The 20460-nt window shown below is 37.3% G+C and overlaps 1 protein-coding gene across 3 annotated transcripts in view; it reads right to left on the bottom strand.

Moving 5' to 3' along the window:
- Nucleotides 1-291: 291 nt before the first annotated feature.
- Nucleotides 292-20460, bottom strand: part of LOC127508749 (NACHT, LRR and PYD domains-containing protein 12-like) — a 66081-nt gene continuing 45912 nt past the window's right edge. The window contains exons 6-8 of one of the 3 annotated variants that reach the window (XM_051887091.1): nucleotides 16156-16202; nucleotides 11016-11152; nucleotides 292-918 (exon numbers count right to left, since the gene is read on the bottom strand). In XM_051887091.1, coding sequence (XP_051743051.1) covers nucleotides 769-918; nucleotides 11016-11152; nucleotides 16156-16202 — 334 coding nt within the window. In that variant the 3' untranslated portion in view covers nucleotides 292-768. Of the gene's footprint in view, nucleotides 919-7373; nucleotides 11153-16155; nucleotides 16203-20460 lie in introns of those variants that run through there. The other 2 variants (XM_051887090.1, XR_007928909.1) reach the window with 2 other exon arrangements.

The raw sequence follows: 20460 nt of genomic DNA on the forward strand, positions 1-20460 counted from the left end.
TACTTTACATAGATGGGATGTTAAGGCAATAGGTCTGTAACTAGAAGGATCCAATGGGTTTTTCCCAGGTTTAAGAATAGGTACTATTGTTGCTTGTTTCCAAACTGTGGGGAGTCGACCAGTATCCCAAATTAGATTAAATAATTTTAGAACTATTTCCAGTTTGTTATCTGTCATGTATGGCAACATTTTATAGCATACTCCATCTCTTCCAGGAGTAGCACTTATGATTGCTCTTCTTAACTCAAACATGTTTAGAGGCAGGTTAAGTAAACTATCTGACATCTCATCTTTCTTTAATAAATTAGTCAAGTCAAGTCACCTTTATTTATATAGCGCTTTTTACAATGCAGATTGTGTCAAAGCAGCTTTACATTGATAACTGGTATATAATTTTGGCTGCACAGCAGCTCTTAAAGAATAGTGTCAATGCAGGCAGATCAAAGCACTGTTGAATATCAAATGTCAAGTCAAATGTCAAGTGTCCCCAACTAAGCAAGCCAAAGGCGACAGCGGGAAGGAACCCAAACTCCATGAGGTGGCAAAAAGGTGGTAAATAGGTGTTAAAATGGAGAGAAAAAAAAAACCTTGGGAGAAACCAGGCTTAGTCGGGGGGCCAGTTCTCCTCTGGCGAACAGTGCTTTGTTACGATTCAGGTTGCTATCATAAGTCCGATAGTATCGCAACATTCAAAGTATTTATTTCAGTTCCATCCATTTGAGGATCGTATTCATCACACCGGTATGGACGGATTGTTGAAGAACTGTGTCATGGCTGTCGTGTCGATGAGGCCTTCACAATGGATGATCTAGTTGACTTGATCTCTGCCGATACTTCAGGGCTGCGTTGTGGTCGTGTCAGGGCGCCGGTCCTTGGTCTCACCTGGATACGGCCCGGATCCGGTTTACTACGGTAAACCTTAGGATAAACAGAAAGACTAATATTAGAGTAGATGCCATTCTTCTTCTGATTTAACGAGTACATCTGGCGCTATAGGAAATGTTCCCGGTTCCGGCTGACCTAATTTATGCAGCCTAATAATCCTTTAATGGATTTGAAAATATAAATTTATAATGTGTTATGTGTATGCCAGGTTAAAGAGATGCGTTTTTAGTCTAAATTTAAACTGACAGAGTGTGTCTGCTTCCCGAACAATGCTAGGAAGATTGTTCCAGAGTTTAGGTGCCAAATAGGAGAAGGATCTACCACCTGCGGTTGATTTTGATATTCTAGGTATTATCAACTGGCCTGAATTCTGAGATCGCAATAGACGTGAAGGACTATAATGCTTTAAGAGCTCGTTCAGGTACTGGGGAGCTAAACCATTTAGTGCTTTGTAAGTAATTAGCAAGATTTTAAAATTTATACGATGTTTAACAGGAAGCTAATGCAGTGTTGACAGAACTGGGCTAATATGGTCATACTTCCTGGTTCTAGTAAGAACTCTAGCTGCTGCATTTTGTACGAGCTGTAGTTTATTTATCATGCGAGCGGAACAACCACCCAGTAGAGCGTTACAGTAATCTAGCCTTGAGGCAGGGCTTAAAAACGGGAAAAAAAATTCAATCGTTCCACTCCGAGCAGAATCGGTATTTTAACATTTCTGTTCCAGCGTTCCTTCTGTATTATAAACGTTCCGAAACCGGTTTGATTAGAAAAAATAACGGTTAATAACGTCATTTTTATTTTATTTATTTTTTGTGTGTAGCCTACTTAATAATAATAATATACGTACAGCATTTTATTTATTAAAAAACAAAGAGAGTGTATTTGCCGTCTTAGCCAATTAACAGGCCTACAATTATCTTTTAGATTCTGTCCAAATGTAAACATATTAGACAAAAGGAAAAACAATGGTTTATAAATTAAAATATTTTTTCAAGATATTTTAATGTTTACTGCATGGTTAAAAATACAGACGCTATTCCTGAGAGGAAAAAAGTCGCATAGGCTTATATGTCGCATTTTGTTATATTAGGCTACATTATTACATCTTTTTTTATAATGTTTGTAAACATAAATTATGAACAAAACTGCCCTATATTATTTATGTAGGCCTACTCCACAACAAAACCTCTAAAATTAACAGTTGGACTATTCAGGCTTTATAAACATCAAGCCAAAATTATATTTTCTTTTTTAACGCCATTCCAGCTTCTATTGCTATATTCAAGGTGAGAAACAGGTTTATTTATTGGAAATAAAACTAAATAAGATGCAAAACAAATTAATTTAAAGTGAATCTGTAGCCTACCTTTCTCATTCGGCACGCATCCAACTGTTTTCATTTTCGAGACGAATGCTAAACTATTATTTATTATGAGCTTACTTCACATAACAGCACAGTGAGGCGGTGGTAAACGTATTTTATTTTAATATTTAACAGGTTGCGATATCAAGTAAGCAATGCAAGAATTTGTGTGCACGCGCATGAGGCGCTGGTGCGACCTCTGGATTTGTTTTCCTTCTATAAGACAGTAAACTGTAGGCTACTCCGTAATTTATGGTCATACAGATAAAAGCAAGACATAATTCATACATTTACAAAAGACACTCAAATAATGAAAACAAGCAATATGTCTGTTTCCTTTTCTTTATTTCGTGTAGTCTATAGGCCTAAATATTCCCTTTTATTTTATGTGTTATGTAGGTAGGACTAGTTTTCTCCATTCACAGAAGCACTGCAGATGCGTGATGTGACATTGAAAATTGTACTATCCTGCAATTTTCGTTGGTTTCAAAATGCACACAGCTGCATATTACTTGACATTCATTTTCACTTAAATGAAGGCCTAATACTTGACGGTTGGTGACATATATCATTGGAAAAACTAATGCCAGGGCATTGTCATTGTGACTTACCTATGATGACTTGACAGCTGAGACTGAGCGCATCAGCGCGGGCATCTCACTTTAGAGCTTGAGCGCGGGCATTTCACTCAGTGTCACATTTGCATAGGCTGTACTATTTGAATTTGTGATTGGTTGACTGCCAAATCAAAATATTAAACGGAACGATAAAATAACATTATTAACCGGTTAATGGCCATTTCAAATTAGCGTTTCTGTTCAGAACGATTCAATTTGATTTTGTTTCCGTTTCTGGTTACGTTTCGGTCAAAATTTCTTTCTTTTTCCGGTTTTCGTTTTCGTTCCTTGAACCGGTTCAAAGCCCTGCCTTGAGGTCATGAACGCATGAACTAACTGTTCTGCATTCTTCATTGAGAGCATATATGATAGTTTAGATATATTTTTAAGATGGAAGAATGCAGTTTTACAGATGCTAGTAACATGGCCTTCAAATGAAAGATTGGTATCAAAGAGCACACCCAGGTTCCTAACTGATGACGAAGACTTAACAGAGCAGCCATCAAGTGTTAGACAGTATTCTAGGTTATTACATGAAGAAGTTTTTGGTCCAAAAATTAGAATCTCTGTTTTTTCTGAATTTAGTAGTAGGAAATTACTGGTCATCCAAATTTTTATATCAGCTATACATTCTGTTAATTTTGTGAATTGGTAAGTTTCGTCAGGGCGTGAAGAAATATGGAGCTGAGTATCATCAGCGTAACAATGAAAACTAAGGCCATGCTTCCTAATGATATTTCCCAAGGGTATCATGTACAGAGTGAAAAGCAACGGTCCTAGTACTGAGCCTTGCGGTACTCCGTATTGAACTTGTGATTGATATGACATCTCTTCGTTTACTACTACAAAATGATAACGGTCAGATAAGTATGATTTGAACAATGACAATGCAATTCCACTAATGCCAACATAGTTTTCGAGTCTATTTAAAAGAATATTGTGATCAATAGTGTCAAATGTAGCACTAAGATCTAGTAACACTAATAGAGAGATACAACCACGATTTGATGATATGAGCAAATCATTAGTAACTCTATTGAGAGCAGTCTCAGTACTATGGTATGGTCTAAATCCTGACTGGAAATCCTCACAGATACTATTTCTTTCTAAAAAGGAACATAGTTGTGATGAAACTGCATTCTCTAGTATTTTTGACAGAAAAGTGAGATTTGAGATCGGCCTATAATTGACTAATTCTCTAGGATCAAGTTGTGGTTTTTTTAATAAGAGGTTTAATAATAGCCAGCTTAAAAGTTTTTGGTACGTATCCTAGTGATAAAGATAAATTAACGATATTAAGAAGACGATCTATAACCTCTGGAAGCATCTCTTTCAATAGTTTAGTCGGTATAGGGTCTAACATACATGTTGTTGATTTTGATGATTTAACAAGTTTAGACAATTCTTCCTCTCCTAAAGCAGTAAATGAATTGAATTTTTCCTCAGGGACACTACAATGCACTGTCTGACGCGATACTGTAGTAGACATTTGCATGGTTATAATTTTTTCTCTAATATTATCAATCTTAAGTAAAAGTAAAGCAAGTAAAGAAGTTCATAAAGTCATTACTGCTGTGCTCTTTGGAAACATCAGAAGTTGAAGCTTTATTTCTTGTTAATTTAACCACTGTATCAAATAAATACCTAGGGTTATGTTTATTTTCTTCTAAAAGTTTTGAAAAATAGGCAGATCTAGCAGTTTTTAAGGCCTTTCTGTACTCAACCATTCTCTCTCTCTACGAAATGCGAAATACTTCTAGTTTTGTTTTCTTCCAGCTGCGCTCCATTTTTCTGGCTGCTACTTTTAGGGCCTGAGTGTGCTCATTGTACCATGGCATTGGATTAATTTCCTTAAACTTTTTTAAACGCAAAGGAGCAACTGAGTCTAATGTGCTGGAAAAGACAGAGGCAATAGTTTCTGTTGCAACATCAAGGTCTTCTAAGCTGTCTGGTATGCTAAGGCGATGAAACTGATCAGCGAATTCTTTGATAAAGTCTGTATGGTGTCCTGGTGGCCTGTATACAGTAGCCAGCACAAATGTCAACTTACATAATGTTACGTAAAACACCATCACTTCGAAGGAATTATATTTGAAAGACTTTTAATTAATACTGTAAATATTACTAAAAATTACAGCAACACCTCCCCCTTTGCCTTTCTGACAAGGATTGTGTCGATAATCATAACCTTGAGGGCTAGACTCATTTAAAGTAATGTAATCGTCTGATTTTAGCCAAGTTTCTGTCAAACACAACAAATCTAGATTATTGTCTGTGATAATATAATTTACAGTAAGTGCTTTTGAAGAAAGTATCTAATATTTAACAACCCAAGCTTTATCATTTGTTTATCATTATTATCTCTATTTTTTATTTGTTGAACATCAATTCAATTTTTACCATTAAATGGGTTTAGAAGTTTTTTGTTTTTACTAATTCGGGGTACAGACACAGTCTCTATGTGATAATATCTAGGTGTAAGAGTTTCTATGTGTTGGGAATTATCTGACTTCTGTAACGTGAGGCAGCTAACAGATGGTCGGTTTAGCTGGTATGTCTGCTTCCTGTTCTGGGCCGTAGTTTGTCATGTTTCAGTTCTAAGACTATGTGCCATATTACTAGAGAGAAGAGCAGCACCATCCCGGGAGGGATGAATACCATCTCTTTTCAACAGGTCAGGTCTGCCCCAAAAACTTTTCCAGTTGTCTATGAAACCTATATTATTCTGCGGACACCACTTAGACAGCCAGTCATTGAGTGATGATAATCTGCTAACTATCTCATCACTCCGACGAACAGGAAGAGGGCCAGAGCAAATTACTTCTCCTGACAACATTGTACTTGCGAGTTCACACACCTCTTTAATGTTAATTTTAGTGATCTCCGACTGGCAAAGTCAAACATTATTAGTGCCGACATGAATAATAATTTTAGAGTATTTACGATTAGCATTAGCCAGCACTTTTAAATTTGCTTTGATGTCAGGTGCTCTGGCTCCCGGCAAACATGTGACTATGGTGGCTGGTGTCTCTATTTTCACGTTCCATGTAATAGAATCGCCAATAACTAGGGCACTTTCAACAGGATTCTCAGTGGGTGTTTCACTGAGTGGGGAGAACCTGTTTGATGTTCTTACTGGAAAGGAAGAGTGGTGTTTTCCGCGGCTAGGTCGCCTCACCGTTACCCAAGTGCCCTGCTGCGTGGGCTCTACAGCCGGAACCGAACAAAGTACAGAGTTCACTAAGCTAGTCGCATCCACAACAGTATCTGAAGCCCTTGCATTCTTACTATCCTTGATTAAAGTTTGGATGCGTGTCTGTAATTCTGAGATTCTCTCTGTCAGCCTGACTATTTCCCTACATTTATGACATGTAAATCCCTCGTCGATGACAGAGAGAGCTATGCTGAACATGTGACAAATGGAACAGGAAACAATGCTGGGAAAGGATGACATAACATACCGTGTTTGTAGACTGATCCGAGTTACCACAGCTGTTTGATGAACGCATTGAAAAAGGAGCGCGCGAGAGACTGATGACAAGTTAACAAGCAAGCGAGATGCAAACGCAAATTTAGATTCAAAGATTACAAGCTAGCGACGTCAGATTAATGTGGTAGGCAATATTATATATACAGTAATAATAATATAAGCAACAATGAATAAAAGAGATTCAAAACAAAGCTTTACGGAGTTGCAGATGCAAACCACTCTGAGCAGTGAGGCAGACAGGAGCAATCGAGCAGTAACTCCATTAATTAGGGTAATCCATTAATGTGCTACTCCGACACTGCCTGGCTTCTTCTGAAAGTTTATCTGAACTATGAACTTTCTTAAATGTTTGTACTAGAAGTTCAGCTTTATCTAGATTACTGACAGCCATTCTATCTGCACCGATCATCACTGGCAAATCATAATTCCTTCTAACCCCCCCCCCCCCAACACACACACAATTTTCCTGATCATATTCCATACATCTGACAGTTGCACTTCTCTTCCAATACTATCACAGTACTGCCTCCAGAAAGTACGCTTTTGTGTTTTTATTGTTTTCCTTACTAACGCCTGGGCACATTTATACTTGATCATGGCGGATCTTCACTTCCGCCTGCACAACATCATTTCCGCAACGACGCTTCTGACACGCACATCAGCTCATGTTACAGATTACTAACTCTAACATTTGCACAGGTAAAGAAAACATGAACATCACTCGTTATAAACGTATTCAACAATATTTATGCGTTTACTCATCGCTGAAAGGAAATACAGTGTTTGAAATAAGGCTGTTTCTGAAAATACATTCACATGAAATGAAAGAACAAATACATTACAACATAACGGAGTCATTATTAATCAATAAAGGGAAAATATGATCTAATCAAATAAACAATAATAATTAAAAATACTACTAATAATAATACATAAAATATTATTAATAATAGTAGTAATAAATGATAATATCAAAAGTAAACAATGTTAAAAAAGCTCATGGTGAATCTAGAACTTAAACACAGTAAGACTTTTATTTACAATAATGTTTTCCTCACTTTTATATTTTCAGATACAGAGATCATAACACAATGTTGTTGAAATTACACCTTAAAAATGTGAAGAAATGTGAAACTATTTATGGAAGAAGAAACAGATTTATAAGATAAAACTCTTTACAGTATTTTTACTCACATTAATGAAGCCAAATAACACATTTCACTCACACAATGACAAATGATTAACTTATCTAACATCTTTTATAAGCTGTTTTTCCTTCTATAAATTCAGATGTAAGAAAGGGATCTAATATTTAACAACCCAAGCTTTATCATTTGTTTATCATTATTATCTCTATTTTTTATTTGTTGAACATCAATTCAATTTTTACCATTAAATGGGTTTAGAAGTTTTTTGTTTTTACTAATTCGGGGTACAGACACAGTCTCTATGTGATAATATCTAGGTGTAAGAGTTTCTATGTGTTGGGAATTATCTGACTTCTGTAACGTGAGGCAGATAACAGATGGTCGGTTTAGCCGGTATGTCTGCTTCCTGTTCTGGGCCCCAGTTTGTCATGTTACAGTTCTAAGACTATATGCCATATTACTAGAGAGAAGAGCAGCACCATCCCAGGAGGGATGAATACCATCTCTTTTCAACAGGTCAGGCCTGCCCCAAAAACTTTTCCAGTTGTCTATGAAACCTATATTATTCTGCGGACACCACTTAGACAGCCAGCCATTGAGTGATGATAATCTGCTAACTATCTCATCACTCCGACGAACAGGAAGAGGGCCAGAGCAAATTACTTCTCCTGACAACATTGTACTTGCGAGTTCACACACCTCTTTAATGTTAATTTTAGTGATCTCCGACTGGCAAAGTCGAACATTATTAGTGCCGACGTGAATAATAATTTTAGAGTATTTATGATTAGCATTAGCCAGCACTTTTAAATTTGCTTTGATGTCAGGTGCTCTGGCTCCCGGCAAACATGTGACTATGGTGGCTGGTGTCTCTATTTTCACGTTCCGTGTAATAGAATCGCCAATAACTAGGGCACTTTCAACAGGATTCTCAGTCGGTGTTTCACTGAGTGGGGAGAACCTGTTTGATGTTCTTACTGGAAAGGAAGAGTGGTGTTTTCCACGGCTAGGCCGCCTCACCGTTACCCAAGTGCCCTGCTGCGCAGGCTCTACAGCCGGAACCGAACAAAGTACAGAGTTCACTAAGCTAGTCGCATCCACAACAGTATCTGAAGCCCTTGCATTCTTACTATCCTTGATTAAAGTTTGGATGCGTGTCTCTAATTCTGAGATTCTCTCTGTCAGCCTATTTCCCTACATTTATGACATGTAAATCCCTCGTCGATGACAGAGAGAGCTATGCTGAACATGTGACAAATGGAACAGGAAACAATGCTGGGAAAGGATGACATAACATACCGTGTTTGTAGATTGATCCGAGTTACCACAGCTGTTTGATGAACGCGTTGAAAAAGGAGCGTGCGAGAGACTGATGACTCTCAATGACTGTATCTCTCAAATTTCATGAATTCTTTTCTCACTCAGACACAACTGCCAAAACTCTTTGTACGTACAGGCCAATTTGCACATGCTTACATACTGTTTTCAAAACTGTTAAACTTAAGTTCAAAACAATAACATAATACAAAACTGAATAAGACAGCAATTTGCTACATTTCTACAGTAATATAGTTATGAAATATATTCTTAATCTAAAAAATCAATTAGATGAAACTGAACACCTACACAAGCATTAGTCTTCAATTTCATTACCATCAATTCAAAAGGGGAAACTTAGGAATAATTTTGTTCTGTAATGTAAACATGGACCATGTAACATAAACTGCAGTGAATTATAAGCAGTAGAGAGTGTCATTCTTGTTTTGTAAAGAAATTTTACAGTTTTTTACAATCGCTAGGACACATTTCTCAATACTTAGGTCACTTTTTCAAAACTCTTCACACAGTTCTCCTAACCAACTTTCATCTTGGCACAGAGGTTAACTTCACATTCAAAATGCACCAAATCTACCAAAACACTTCATACATGTCTCAAATCAACTCATTCTTCCAGAATACTAGCAAAGGTTTTCACTGAGCAAACACACTTTGTCACTCATAAAACATCGACCTAAAAACACTAACATCAGGTAGCATTATACAATGTTTGTGTGTGTACAGTGCTTGTGTAGGTGTTCAGTTTCATGTAATTGTTTTGATAGTATTTGATTTTTTAGATTCAGAATATATTTCATAACTATATTACTGTAGAAATGTAGCAAATTTCTGTCTTATTCAGTTTTGTATTATGTTACTGTTTTGAACTTAAGTTTAACAGTTTTGAAAACAGTATGTAAGCATGTGCAAATTGGCCTGTACGTACAAAGAGTTTTGGCAGTTGTTGTGTCTGAGTGAGAAAAGAATTCATGAAATTTGAGAGATGTAGTCATTGAATGCATTTTGTGCCAAAGCAATGATAATTGATCCTCAGTTTAGCCCACATAGACTTCTGTTGTGCTCACTGTGTGAAGAGTTTTGCAAAAGTGACCTAAGTATTGAGAAATGTGTCCTAGCATCTGTAAAAAACTGTAATTCAATATTTATATTATTCTTCCTATATTTGGCGAACAGTGAGCTTGTGTATGTACAGTATTTTCTCTGTTGCGTGTCTGTTCTCCTCTTTGTGTCCGTTCGCCTGTGTTAACTTCCTGTTTACAGACATCGTAAATATTTCCACACAAATTACATTTTAGGAAGTTATTACAGCACCTTGTTTGCCAGCCCAGAATAAAGATTGAGCAAAAATAACACTAAAAACATTTGGAATTATGAACAGTGGACTAGTGCATCTCATCAAATAGTTCAAATCATCCCGCAGGCCGTATGTGTGACACCCCAAATGATTACAGGAGCTCATGAAGGAAGAGCTTTAGGTTTTGAATAACTGTGTTTATGATAAATCCAAAAACACAATATTATGGCTAAGGTGTTTGTGATGCGAGACAAATGTTGCTTTTGAGACGTGTTGAAAAATACTGTAATTAAAAGTGTTCATCGTCTTTATGTGTCGAGACTCTTATCTTGGATCATCTAGTCAAGTGTGACAGTCACTGATTCTTCATGAGCTCAAAGCATTATGGGTAGAATCTCTCTACAGTCTGATTCATCATGAGCTCAAAGCATTATGGGTAGAATCTCTACAATCTGATTCATCAACACAGTTTCACTGATGACTCATAACCAACCCTAAACCCAGGATAGAGCGGTTGAGTGAATGTGGTCTGGACTGTGTGGAAGAGGGTCATTGTGTCTCCAGAGACTCTGTAGAAGGACAGAGTTCCTGCACTGTGATCCACATACACTCCTATTCTATAGCGATTCACATACACTCCTGTTCTACTGATGGTGGACTCTACAGGGATTTTAGTCTCTATCTTATTGTGTCTGAATGAGTAACTGGAGGAAGAGCAGATCAAACTCCAGGACTGATCATTAAATCCAAACAAACACTCACGACCCCGTCCCTTCCTCCTGATGCTCTTATATGACACTGATATAAACACATCATATCCACTCCACTCAATCTCCCAGTAACAGCGTTGATCACACACACTCTCTCTATACAACACCTGAGTGTAATGATCAAATCTGTCCGGATGATCAGGATACGACTGCTCTGTGTCAGTGAATGTAATCACTCTGTTCCCCCCAGACAGACGGAGGTGTTCATTCACTGTGTTCAGATCCAGAGTGAGCTGTCGGGAATCTGATGGAGATAAAACACATCAGTGTATCATTTATTACAGAAACTTTCTATCTTCAGTTCAGATCTGACAAGTTGATTTAGGATTTTTCACAAATTTGTGTTTATTTATAGTATTTAATGATTATGAACACATATTAAGCATGACAAACCAATTATACAATCGATTAAACTACAAAACTGGCACAGAGGCATGTATGATTACAAAATAAAGTCATTATGGTTGTTATTGTTATTACAGTTTTTTCCAGTTGCTAACAAGCATTGTTCAATACTGAAACCACATTTTCAAAACTCTTCACATAGTCAGCGAAACAGAAGTCAATGCAGACCAAACTGTGAACCATTTTTCATTGCTTTCAGACAAAATGCATTCAGTGACCACACTTTTCAAAATTCAGGAACTCGTTTCCCATTCGTACTCCACAACATGCAAAATACTATGTATTTTCAGCACATTTTCTAATGCTAACACACTGCATTCAAAATGATTAAAAACACATTCAAAACAGAATGATGGCAAATTCCAAGCATTTATGTAGTAATTATTTTAAAATATTCTCAATTTTATAGCCAAAAATTTAAAATTTAAGTGCAATTTTAGCTGAAATTCCACCTAAGTGTTCTGCCTTAGTCTCATTACCATGATTTGCAGTTTTTTACAATCGCTAGGACACATTTCTCAATACTTAGGTCACTTTTTCAAAACTCTTCACACAGTTCTCCTAACCAACTTTCATCTTGGCACAGAGGTTAACTTCACATTCAAAATGCACCAAATCTACCAAAACACTTCATACATGTCTCAAATCAACTCATTCTTCCAGAATACTAGCAAAGGTTTTCATTGAGCAAACACACTTTGTCACTCATAAAACATCAACCTAAAAACACTAACATCAGTTAGCATTATACAATGTTTTCTTTTTTTAAATTTCTTTACAAAACAAGAATGACACTCTCTACTGCTTATAATTCACTGCAGTTTATGTTACATGGTCCATGTTTGCATTACAGAACAAAATTATTCCTAAGTTTCCCCTTTTGAATTGATGGTAATGAAATTGAAAGACTAATGCTTGTGTAGGTGTTCAGTTTCATCTAATTGTTTTGATAGTATTTGATTTTTTAGATTCAGAATATATTTCATAACTATATTACTGTAGGAATGTAGCAAATTTCTGTCTTATTCAGTTTTGTATTATGTTATTGTTTTGAACTTAAGTTTAACAGTTTTGAAAACAGTATGTAAGCATGTGCAAATTGGCCTGTACGTACAAAGAGTTTTGGCAGTTGTTGTGTCTGAGTGAGAAAAGAATTCATGAAATTTGAGAGATGTAGTCATTGAATGCATTTTGTGCCAAAGCAATGATAATTGATCCTCAGTTTAGCCCACATAGACTTCTGTTGTGCTCACTGTGTGAAGAGTTTTGCAAAAGTGACCTAAGTATTGAGAAATGTGTCCTAGCATCTGTAAAAAAAACTGTAGTATAAAAGGGGATAGTTTGGAACAGAATTTGTTGGCCAATATGGATCAAAGAAGAGCGGTTCAGAGAGGGAGAGTGCATGGAGGACAAAGGAGAGGAAGGCCAAGAGTGGTGATCTCCGATGAGACAATTATTGACCATGTAGTAAATCATGGTCTCTCTTTGAGAGAAGCTGGTCTAAGGGTGCAACCAAATCTGCCACGTTCAACAGTTGCATCAATAGTACGCATTTTCCAACAACACAACAGGTGAGATGAGCATCCCTTAATGATAACTGAATTACACATTACAGTAAAATACAATATAATGTGTACATTTTTACACATATTGACATTTTGAAGCCTATTACAATACACTAATAGTTGTGATTTACTGTAGGATCCAAAGGTTGCCCATGAGAGGAGGGAGAGGCAGAATCTTTTCTGATGTGCAAGAAATTGCCATTGTGGATATGGTAATTGCCAACAATGCAATAAAACTGCGGGAAATTCGGGAGAGAGTGCTGGCAGACAATGGCACTTTTGAAAATGTGAATATGGTTAGCACAACAACAATTGCCAGAGTCCTAGAGAAACATAAAACAAGGATGAAGCAACTGTACACTGTAACCTTTGAGAGAAACAGTGAACATGTGAAAGAACTCCGGTATCAATATGTCCAGGTAAGATGTCTGTTCAGTAACCAAACAGGGTACATACAACACATTGATGCATAATATCAATTACTGTGAAACTGTTTGCAATTTAGAGGGTAATGGAGATGGAAGCCAGACGAACTCCACATACTTTTATCTTTGTGGATGAAGCTGGATTCAACCTGGCAAAAACATGACGCAGGGGAAGAAATATAATTGGACAGAGAGCGACTGTGGAGGTCCCAGGCCAAAGGGGAGCTAACATCACGATGTGTGCAGCAATGTCCAATGAAGGTTTGCTGTTACACAAACCACTCATTGGCCCCTACAATACAGAGAGGCTCATTTCGTTTCTAAATGACCTACATATTCGACTTGTGCCAGCAGAGGAGAGAAGCCAAAGGGCATCAAACTCCCCTTCCTTCATTGTTGTGTGGGATAATGTGGCATTCCACCACTCTGCTGCAGTCACAGAGTGGTTTGCGGCACATCCCAGGATGTCAGTATTATACCTGCCTCCATACTCCCTTTTCTTAAACCCCATAGAGGAGTTATTTTCTGCGTGGAGGTGGAAGGTTTATGACCACCATCCACATGACCAGATGACTTTACTGGAGGCAATGAATGCGGGATGTGGAGACATTTCTCCTGAAGACTGCCAGGGATGGATTAGACATTCCAGGAGGTACTTTCCAAGATGCATTGCCAGAGACAACATCAGATGTGATGTTAATGAGAACTTGTGGCCAAATGCAAGAGAGAGAGCAGACTAGAACTATCACTGTAATTTACTATAATGAACAACTACACATGTTGTTACAGTAATGTGTAGAATGTATTTTATTTATTCTTTTTTTATTATCATTGCAGCCCTGGAGTTTTTATCCCTCTTTTTTCACCTTTTAGTTATAATTTTCAAGTACTATATTCATATAAAAAAAATGAAATTTTGATTAATTTCTGATTCATTCGTGTTACAAATTGTGCAAAAGGCCATGTTCAAGTTAAATTTATGTTATTATAATAGTTGCACAGTGCTCTGTTTTAGTATTGCATCCGCTGAGTAGGCGGAGTTTAATCGAAAGTCTCGCGAGTTCGGCGAATAATAGCACGAGATCAGATACACGGCAGTGGAGAAAGAGAAGGAAGAAATGCGGTGCGTCTTAATACTGTAAATAAATGATTTAGTGCGGATTATAGACATTCAGTTATAAATCATCTATAGTCACTCATATTGTGAGCAGTTTAGTATTCTCAGATGTGATGGGCGGCCGATGTTGTGTGATCGCTCCAGAGATATGTGGAATTGTGTAGCGAATACTATCGCGTGCGTCATTGCAGACTAAGTGTTTGTTTCATTATTCAGTTTAATAATTGTCTTGACGTGATATTAGTTGCATCAACAAGATATTTATTTTGTTGTAAAGGATCAGCTGCTATATTGTACATTTATCACACGTTTGTGATGTTTTGTATGTTAACTCGTGTGAAACGATAATGACGCAGTTTTTTGTTGTACATATCATATCGGAAAACTAATTGAGTTTTTATTGTTTATTCGTAGAACCACGTTTATCCACGTTTGTCTAGCTGACGGCGCTTTGCGAAAATATCACACACACCCATCACGCACACAGAACACCGCAGCACACGAAGCCTCTGTTAATATTGCATCTCATTAAGCCTCTCAGGACCAGATGAGGATACATACTGAAATGTAACCACCTGTTTGGGTTCCAATGTGATGGCCTCGCGTGTGAGGATCGACGATTGAGGAGATCTGCACCCTCCTTTCATTAAGTGGACTTTTCTGGAACACTTGGGACTTGCAGAGACTGAGTATTTTCACTACTTCATTGCCTGATCTCACCATCATAATTGTATCTTTTGAGTCAAAGCACATTGTTATATTGTATGGTTAATTTGCGTAGGCCTGCGCTGTTTGATTGAGACAGATTTATGTTTGTTAACATTTTGAATAATTCATTCTTTCATTTAATCAATCAATACAGTCAGATCCATGACTGGTGTCTTTACTCCTCTCCTAGTCCCTGGACATTAATTGGGTAAATAATTCTCTAAGGTGATTTAAAACCGTAATAGTAACTAGTGCATAACACAGTCTTCAATACACAAATGCTTTCAATAAAGTGAAATTGTGTTACAGTATTCTATATGAAGAACTGATTTATGTGGAAAATCATTGAAACTTTAAAAAAGAAAAGTTCATCAATTATGTAATGCTTCCTGTTAGTGTCTTTTAGGTCAGTGTGTTGTGAATGAAATGTGTGTTTTCTGAATGAGAATTGTTGCCAGTGTTATGTTGGTCTGAGTGAGTTTTGTAGGTGAGATTAACTGTTTGGCCAACATTCATCCTGGTAATGCAGACTGTGTGAAGAGTTTTGAAAATGTGGTTTCGGTATTGAACAATGCTTGTTAGCAACTGAAAAAAACTGTAACATTATTTCATAATGTAAGTAACATGTAGGATAAAATAGTTTTATCATGTCGAGTCGTTTCTGCTCCAGCTCTCCAACACACAGTTATACATCAGCGTCTGAATTCACTCACTTCATTTCATTCACTCACTTCATTTCATTCATTCACTCAATGCAGATATATAGTGCACTCAAATGCCATACACTATATAGGGAATAGTGAAAGAGTGAGCGGTTTCAGACACAGCTAGAGTTTGTGCTAAATGAGGTTCTGGCTGGTTATGGTCATAGTTACCAAACAGATAAAATAGGATTATAATCTTTCTGAAATATGAGTGTGTCTGAGTGTGTGTGTGTGTGTGTGTGTGTGTGTGTGTGTGTGTGTGTGTGTGTGAGAGAGAGTGAGTGTGAGTGTGTGTGTGTGTGTGTGTGTCTGTGTAGACATACATTTTTGTGGCATTGGTGTAATCCTGTTCTCTCCTCCATGATCCACACTGGAAAACACACACACAATCAATCATAGACGTAATGGTTTTTATACTGTACAAACTGTATATTCTCTCCTCTTACACTAACTCTACCATAAATCTACCATCACAGAAAACTTTCTGCTGTTTTACATTTTCAATAAACATGATTCTGTATGATTTATAAGCTGGTTTCCTCATGGAGACCATAAAATGTCCCACAATGATTTCAGATATTTCCATCTTTTTGGGCACATGTTGATCCACAGATACACAGCAGTGCAGTGACTGTAGGCGATTAATCTAATTATTGATTACAGTTTCTAATGACATCTGAAAGGAGTGATTGGTTGTCAGTTTGTGTGTACATGTGAGTTTTTACCAGCTTTTTCCACTTAACAGCACATGTCTGTTAACAGCACAGCACAGTTAAAACACTGATTTAAGATCAGATGCTCGAGGTCCAGGGTTAATCAATCTTTCACATGTATAAAGTCAGATTTCTGTGACAATGACAGTAAAATGTAAACAATAATGTGTCCATAACAAACATGTCATTCAATCAACAGCCCATCTCATACTCAATTGTTCTGACTGAATGTTTTTTCATGTCAAGTCATATTCCTTTTAACCGACACTCTTTTTTTAATAGACTTTAGCGTTGAAAGGGGAGAAGTATGAAACTTTGTTTTTTTTGCCATCATATTGAAGTCTCCTATGACTCACTGTGCAAAGACATATGGGGAAAAAAGCCCATTTCTGCCACAGTTGAGAAAACATATAATTCTGTAAGTCATAATAACGAGAAAGTTCATCATAATTAGAAAGCCTTAGTATCTCATAATAATAAGAAACTATAATATGTTAATATTTATCATGTTCAGGGGGAAAAAAATCTTGTAATAATGACATAGTTTCTCGTAATAATGAGAAACTTCTACACGTGCGCAGAGCAGCGGAGCAGAAGGGTGTGGCACGCTAGCGACATCTGCTGGTCAAAGCTGTGTAATGCGAGAACACAAACATGGCACGTTCTGCAAAAGTGTAATCTATATATACAGGTGCTGGTCATATAATCAGGATATCATCAAAAAGTTGATTTATTTCACTAATTCCATTCAAAAAGTGAAACTTGTATATTATATTCATTCATTACACACAGACTGATATATTTCAAATGTTTATTTCTTTTAATTTTGATGATTGTAACTGACAACTAAGGAAAATCCCAAATTCAGTATCTCAGAAAATTAGAATATTGTGAAAAGGTTCAATATTGAAGACACCTGGTGCCACACTCTAATCAGCTAATTAACTTAAAACACCTACAAAGGCCTTTAAATGTTCTCTCAGTCTAGTTCTGTAGGCTACACAATCATGGGGAAGACTGCTGACTTGACAGTTGTCCAAAAGACGACCATTGATACCTTGCACAAGGAGGGCAAGACACAAAAGGTCATTGCAAAAGAGGCTGGCTGTTCACAGAGCTCTGTGTCCAAGCACATTAATAGAGAGGCGAAGGGAAGGAAAAGATGTGGTAGAAAAAAATGTACAAGCAATAGGGATAACCGCACCCTGGAGAGGACTGTGAAACAAAACCCATTCAAAAATGTGGGGGAGATTCACAAAGAGTGGACTGCAGCTGGAGTCAGTGCTTCAAGAACCACTACGCACAGACGTATGCAAGACATGGGTTTCAGCTGTCGCATTCCTTGTGTCAAGCCACTCTTGAACAACAGACAGCGTCAGAAGCGTCTCGCCTGGGCTAAAGAAAAAAAGGACTGGACTGCTGCTGAGTGGTCCAAAGTTATGTTCTCTGATGAAAGTAAATTTTGCATTTCCTTTGGAAATCAGGGTCCCAGAGTCTGGAGGAAGAGAGGAGAGGCATGCAATCCACGTTGCTTGAGGTCCAGTGTAAAGTTTCCACAGTCAGTGATGGTTTGGGGTGCCATGTCATCTGCTGGTGTTGGTCCACTGTGTTTTCTGAGGTCCAAGGTCAACGCAGCCATATACCAGGAAGTTTTAGAGCACTTCATGCTTCCTGCTGCTGACCAACTTTACGGAGATGCAGATTTCATTTTCCAACAGGACTTGGCACCTGCACACAGTGCCAAAGCTACCAGTACCTGGTTTAAGGACCATGGTATCCCTGTTCTTAATTGGCCAGCAAACTCGCCTGACCTTAACCCCATAGAAAATCTATGGGGTATTGTGAAGAGGAAGATGCGATATGCCAGACCCAACAATGCAGAAGAGCTGAAGGCCACTATCAGAGCAACCTGGGCTCTTATAACACCTGAGCAGTGCCATAGACTGATCGACTCCATGCCACGCCGCATTGCTGCAGTAATTCAGGCAAAAGGAGCCCCAACTAAGTATTGAGTGCTGTACATGCTCATACTTTTCATGTTCATACTTTTCAGTTGGCCAAGATTTCTAAAAATCCTTTCTTTGTATTGGTCTTAAGTAATATTCTAATTTTCTGAGATACTGAATTTGGGACTTTCCTTAGTTGTCAGTTATAATCATCAAAATTAAAAGAAATAAACATTTGAAATATATCAGTCTGTGTGTAATGAATGAATATAATATACAAGTTTCACTTTTTGAATGGAATTAGTGAAATAAATCAACTTTTTGATGATATTCTAATTATATGACCAGCACCTGTATAGCTAAAAATATTATTGATAATAAATTATTAGTGTATGAGACGGGCTTTTATTCATTTGTAACATCCATTTGTATTTTTGTGTATGAACAAGCAGCAACACAGGATGGTGATCATGGATTTCAAACAGATAGAGGATAAGACAGCACACACCTACATATCCAACTCTGTTAAAGAACGCATGAAAGACATGTTTGCTGTGTTCTCGCATTTACAGGGCTTTGACCAGCGGATGTCACTAGCGTGCCACACCCTTCTGCTCTGCTGGTTTGCGCATACGTAGAAGTTTCTCATTATTACGAGAAAGTTTCTCAGAATTATATTTTTTACTCAACTGTGGCAGAAACGGGCTTCAGACATGTACCTGGCTGTTTGATTTTTTAGCCCATGGACTAAAAGCCTTTCCATTCTCACCCATTTCGCTAAGCCAAGCCCATCTCCATTTATTTTTACACTTTTATCGATCTCCGATACATCGGAGCCTTCCTGCAACTGTGTCCATGTTAGCTGAAATAAAGTTCTACCCAAGCGGCAACCTCCCCCAGTTTCTCGAAAAGCCAATATGGAAGAGACTTAAACTGCGATTCATCGACTGGCCACTAGAGACAGGCTGCAAAAGAGAGTAGAATCTCATTGGCTACGTTTACATGCACCAATTTTCGTCAATCCGAATGAATTGAATCCGATTGTTTGTGCTCTAAACATTGTAATCTGATTCAAATATCCGTTTATATGTGTTTTATATACATTCCGATTAAAACTTTTGCGCACACTCTGTGTGTGTGACGTCATATCAATCAAACTTGCAGTAACTCAGGTTGTCAAAAGCATCAAATATTGGCAATATTAAGAGGAGTTGGCATTTCCAATTAATGTAGGCCTGTTACATTCTATTATTATAACTATTAGGTTCGGCTTCTTTTATTATTAAATTAATATTATACGTGCTGTGAGGATAATAAACTATTTTACAATAGCAGGACGATATAAAACTCTGACAGCACTGCTTGGATATTATAACTAAAACTGCTGCATTTTGAAAAATAATTTGTTTGTGAGATTTATATGATCACAGTTTTACAACATAAATGCTGCTCAGATAACATTATTTCTTGACAAATGATGATGGAGAGCAGATCATTCAGAAGAAATGTGATGCAAACAATGGATAATATATCAATTTGAAACGAGTTACACATCGAGTTAAATTCAAACTTAAATTCAGTAAGATGCAAGTATCGTTTGACATTTGCAATTGTTTCTCATGTAAAATTCTTCTCTCTACTTGAAAGATCTTCTTGACTAATTTAAAGAGTAGTTACACAGATTTGCCGCGAGTTAAAACTGGTCTAAGCGCGCAGAAGTCTTGTCTTGTGAATAAATACTGATGTCTCTATCGGCCAATGAAACATAGTATTGATCACCAGGTAGCTATGCTTGTAGATGCAGCTAAAGTTTAATGCCTTTGCCTATAATCACTTCTGGTACTGTTTACATGCTGCTGAGCTGAGATTCCTTCGTCAAAACAGACGTACGCTCTAATACTGAAATTATCAATTATTAAACACACTTTTAGTTGGACGGTGGTTTAAGCGAGTGGCGTTAGGCCGTGCT

This window comes from Ctenopharyngodon idella, chromosome 3, assembly GCF_019924925.1.
Source record: "Ctenopharyngodon idella isolate HZGC_01 chromosome 3, HZGC01, whole genome shotgun sequence".
Classification (NCBI taxonomy): Eukaryota; Metazoa; Chordata; class Actinopteri; order Cypriniformes; family Xenocyprididae; genus Ctenopharyngodon; species Ctenopharyngodon idella.